The 3,801-nt window shown below is 41.3% G+C and overlaps 1 protein-coding gene across 1 annotated transcript in view; it reads left to right on the top strand.

Annotated features, from left to right (window-relative positions):
- Nucleotides 1–3,801, top strand: part of T265_12739 (hypothetical protein) — a gene marked incomplete at both ends in the record, with an annotated part of 26,009 nt that overhangs the window by 21,600 nt on the left and 608 nt on the right. Inside the window, one exon of the mRNA XM_009165179.1 lies at nt 1,892–2,173. Within this exon, the coding sequence (XP_009163443.1) occupies nt 1,892–2,173 (282 nt within the window). The remainder of the gene's footprint in view (nt 1–1,891; nt 2,174–3,801) is intronic.

The raw sequence follows: 3,801 nt of genomic DNA, 5'->3' as shown, positions 1-3,801 counted from the left end.
CATGTTTCAGTTGGTACGATATTCGAGATATCGCAGTATATTTTCATAAAGGAAACTACTCACAAGTGGTACTGTACTACTTACATGATCTACGAAAGATCACATCTTCAACGTTTATAAGCTTATTTGTCGTTTTTTCAGGTTAGATCTATTCCTGAGATTTCATACGGTATTTTCCCGCTCGTAAACGTATTTTTCAGTTATGGATACAAATAATATGCGCTGCCTCTCGCCTCTATTGCTAGAGCACTGCGAATGAGTTATCCCAGCCGATGTGTGAAAACTTTTCAATCTCTGTGCACATCACCACCGATCCTGTCAATCAACACATATAGACTGTGAGCCCTTCTTGGGGCTCATCAGGTGGGCGCAGTCCCAAATTCTGTTTTGAAACCTTAAGGTAGAAACGCTAATTTTCAAAATATGGTTCAAATTGTGTGATATTTTGTGGACATTGATAACAACGTACGCCATGTATCAACTAGTTATCGCCTTACTCTCTTTTGAGCACTCCTAATGTTTTCCTAGTGGGATCATTTCACTGATGTGGACAGACGTATATTCGACTGATGTAAAAGACTGTGAAAAGTGCCAAGTTTTCACCCGTGTGACACGCGGGGTGAGAATGTCACCCGTGCTCCCTCAGCGCACGCTGTCGCTCCGGGCGGTGTTGACAGTAATGGTCACAAAATCCTGGTCACGTGTCAATTTTTTTGTTTGCAACACATTGCTGAGAGCCTATTAATTTCCACCGAATCTAATTGTGTTGTCGACACCCTTGCCCGTGATTCACTGTCATCCATCAAGGGGGCGTTTCACATGTCTGCGAGCACATTTCACTTTAAAACTGCTCTTCAAATGCAGTTGTCTTCCCCTCTAGAGACCACTTCCAGGGCGGGGACTACTTTTAGTCAGTCTTTCTTGGGGAGCCTGAAAAAGTTATGAATGACGCTAAGCTGTCTTCTATTAGCTGAAGTTTTTGAAAACTTACACCGATCGAATGAAACCAAGAAATCATTCTTACAAATATTCATCCTACATCCAGGTGGATTAAGTCGTCCCCCCCGGGGTGAGGTAAACCGTAAAAGTTGTCAAGCAAGCAATGCGCGGCAGAACCCACTAAACCTACCTAATGAATCTCAAAGAAAATGAAACGCGTTGTGAACTGTTTTTCTGAAGCTACTTGGGTTACAGTTAACGAATTGGTATCCAAATCTCACGAACTTCAACATTATCAGGTCATCTGTGTGGAACGTAGAACAGGAATCACACTTGACTGTTCTCAACTAGTCTGATTTTCTGGCAGACCTCAATGCCCGGGCTAAACGAAGCAATCATCGTAGTTAATTGAAATTAATATGATCTGCCGAATTCCTCCAAGAAGAGGTTATCAAAATACTATAGCACTAATCAGTGTGGCCCTGCAAAGTGAGTCGCGGAACGAACAGGATACTCGGTAGATTGGCGTCACTTAGCATCCTTTGCTCATTGCAACGCTATGGTAAAGCAAACTAATTGTTGTAAACGAGAATCGAACCTCTACAAAGTGTAAAATCTCTGCGTGGTTTAGACTTTATCTGAACTCATTTTAAAACAAGAACCGTAAAGATTCAAGGAACAAGAATGTCGTCATATTTCATGACTAGGAACTGGCCTTCCAAAATGGATGGTCTGTCTATCTGTCGTGTCTATCTATCTTCGTGTGAGGTTGGCCTGAAATGAATTATATGACCCAAATGACCTAGCTATCTGGAGGTAAACCATTGCCTATTGGGGATGTTAAAGTCCATCTTCAGCACCCCAGGCTAGGTTATGCGTGAACACTATGGACTTACCGTTTACAGCAACTTCCATTATTTAACACAGTTTCACTGGTCTTCCATCTCCAAAGAATTCAGCTCGTGGAATTATCAAAGTCCACCAACTCCAAAACACCAGAAAGGAAAACCAATCGCTCCAGACCTTGTCGGACATGTCCCTCATTTCGGTCCAGCAAAGTTGCAAAATGAACGGTACTGGAGTGAAAAGTGTGCCGCCAAAGAGTCCTGGTCAGAATGTGACAATTCGATACAAGGACGTACTCATACCACGCATGAACCGGTTCGTGTGAACGATGTGATCGGTGCTGCCCTACCGAAAATCGGTAGTTTCCGCGAACTCAATATTGAAGAACATGTACGTCTTTGCAGTAATCTGTTTCTACTTGATCGATCCGTAGATTCGTCTGTCCTATCTAAAACCTGCAAAATCCAATGTAATATCACACAGCAAGGTGCAAATGCACGTCGTTTTCAAGGCTGTTTATAGGTCAGGTAGCATAGATCTACTACGTTTCACAACTGAGGTGCCCTCTGGTCCATAAGCAGGCTAGTACTGTGTTTGAACACGCTACTGCTCCGTTTCATGGCCATTAACACAGTTTCTATCAACTGAATACCGATGGTGCTTGTCACCGTTTCAAACCAGCGTAGAAGTGATACAAAAGTGCTGTTGGGTCGGGTCAGCAACTTATACCATGGGTAAGGTTTTAAGGCAAACGGAGGATGACAACAGAGTAAATGTGGATAGAATCGTGGCTGCATGTTGTATCGTTTCAGATGGGTGCTGGCATATTATGTGGATGAAATGACGAAATTTAATTAGAAATTGAGGCTTCAATATACCATTTCGGATTCTTGCATTTTATCTTTTATTTTACTGATAAATATAGGCTCAGATGACCTAAAACAGACCTCCACATGTCCGATTGATCTACAGACTTCAACCTGTCAGCATTTACGACCCTGTTTATCACTTGCTGTAATGTGGAACACCGACGTTCTTAGTTGGTCTACTTTCCCTGTTTTGTACCGGTAATCATTGCTGTACTAATCTTCATACACTTAACTTCATATATCTGGTTCACGAATTTTTCATTGGAAGTTAATTCTTAAATAAGTCTGAAGTTCCACCCAAACCTTAGCTACACCAAGTAACCCTCAGCTGACTGCTGTATTTCATATATCACAATTTACTTCTGGCAAATATCCCTCTTAAATGATGCATAATCGAACTCACAGGCTCTTCACTCCTTTGAAGGTTGTTTCTGACCACAAAACAGTCTACCGTTTGTGTTGACGTTCTTTACTTAACCACAGACATTGAAGTCAAAAGCTCTACTTCAGATTAGTTAGTATGTGAGTTGACAACGTGGTCTTTTTTTATATTTCTGCTGCTTTGTCCCACATACAGGAATTTGAGGATGCACGAAGTGTATTCCATCCGCACGATACAGAACCCGCATAAATTCACGACAATGTTCTTACTGGCACCAATCAACTCCGTTTTATCTACAAGAGCCTATATCAGACGAAGCCGAACCTATTCCGTGATAAATTGACAAGGTCTCAATATGAATAAGCCTAGAATAATCTAAAGGTCAACCTTCTATACAAACTCTGAAGTCGCATCTTAACACTGAAGTAATTGAGCGTGCTGAAAATCTCCACGCCATTAAACATTAAGATAGCTTGGGTAGCAACTTGACTTAAAACATGGTGGACGAGCCTGGATGTTAAATAAAACCCAAACTCTCGGTAATAAAGTATCATCTTCATCAAGAAATGGCAAGTTAAACCTCGGATATCTGGTGGCAATGCCTAATAGTAGGATTTCAATGTCATATTGGCTATTCTTGCTATTGTGTACGTAAATCTCACTCCCCATTCTACCTATTACTCGTCGGAACTACCATCATCATCATCATCATCATCATCATCATCATCATCATCATCATCATCATCATCATTATTATTATCATCA

The sequence above is a fragment of the Opisthorchis viverrini genome (genome assembly GCF_000715545.1).
Source record: "Opisthorchis viverrini unplaced genomic scaffold opera_v5_12, whole genome shotgun sequence".
NCBI lineage: Eukaryota > Metazoa > Platyhelminthes > Trematoda > Opisthorchiida > Opisthorchiidae > Opisthorchis > Opisthorchis viverrini.
The sequence above is the reverse complement of the archived record's forward strand: the minus strand, read 5'-3'. Positions and strand labels throughout refer to the sequence as shown.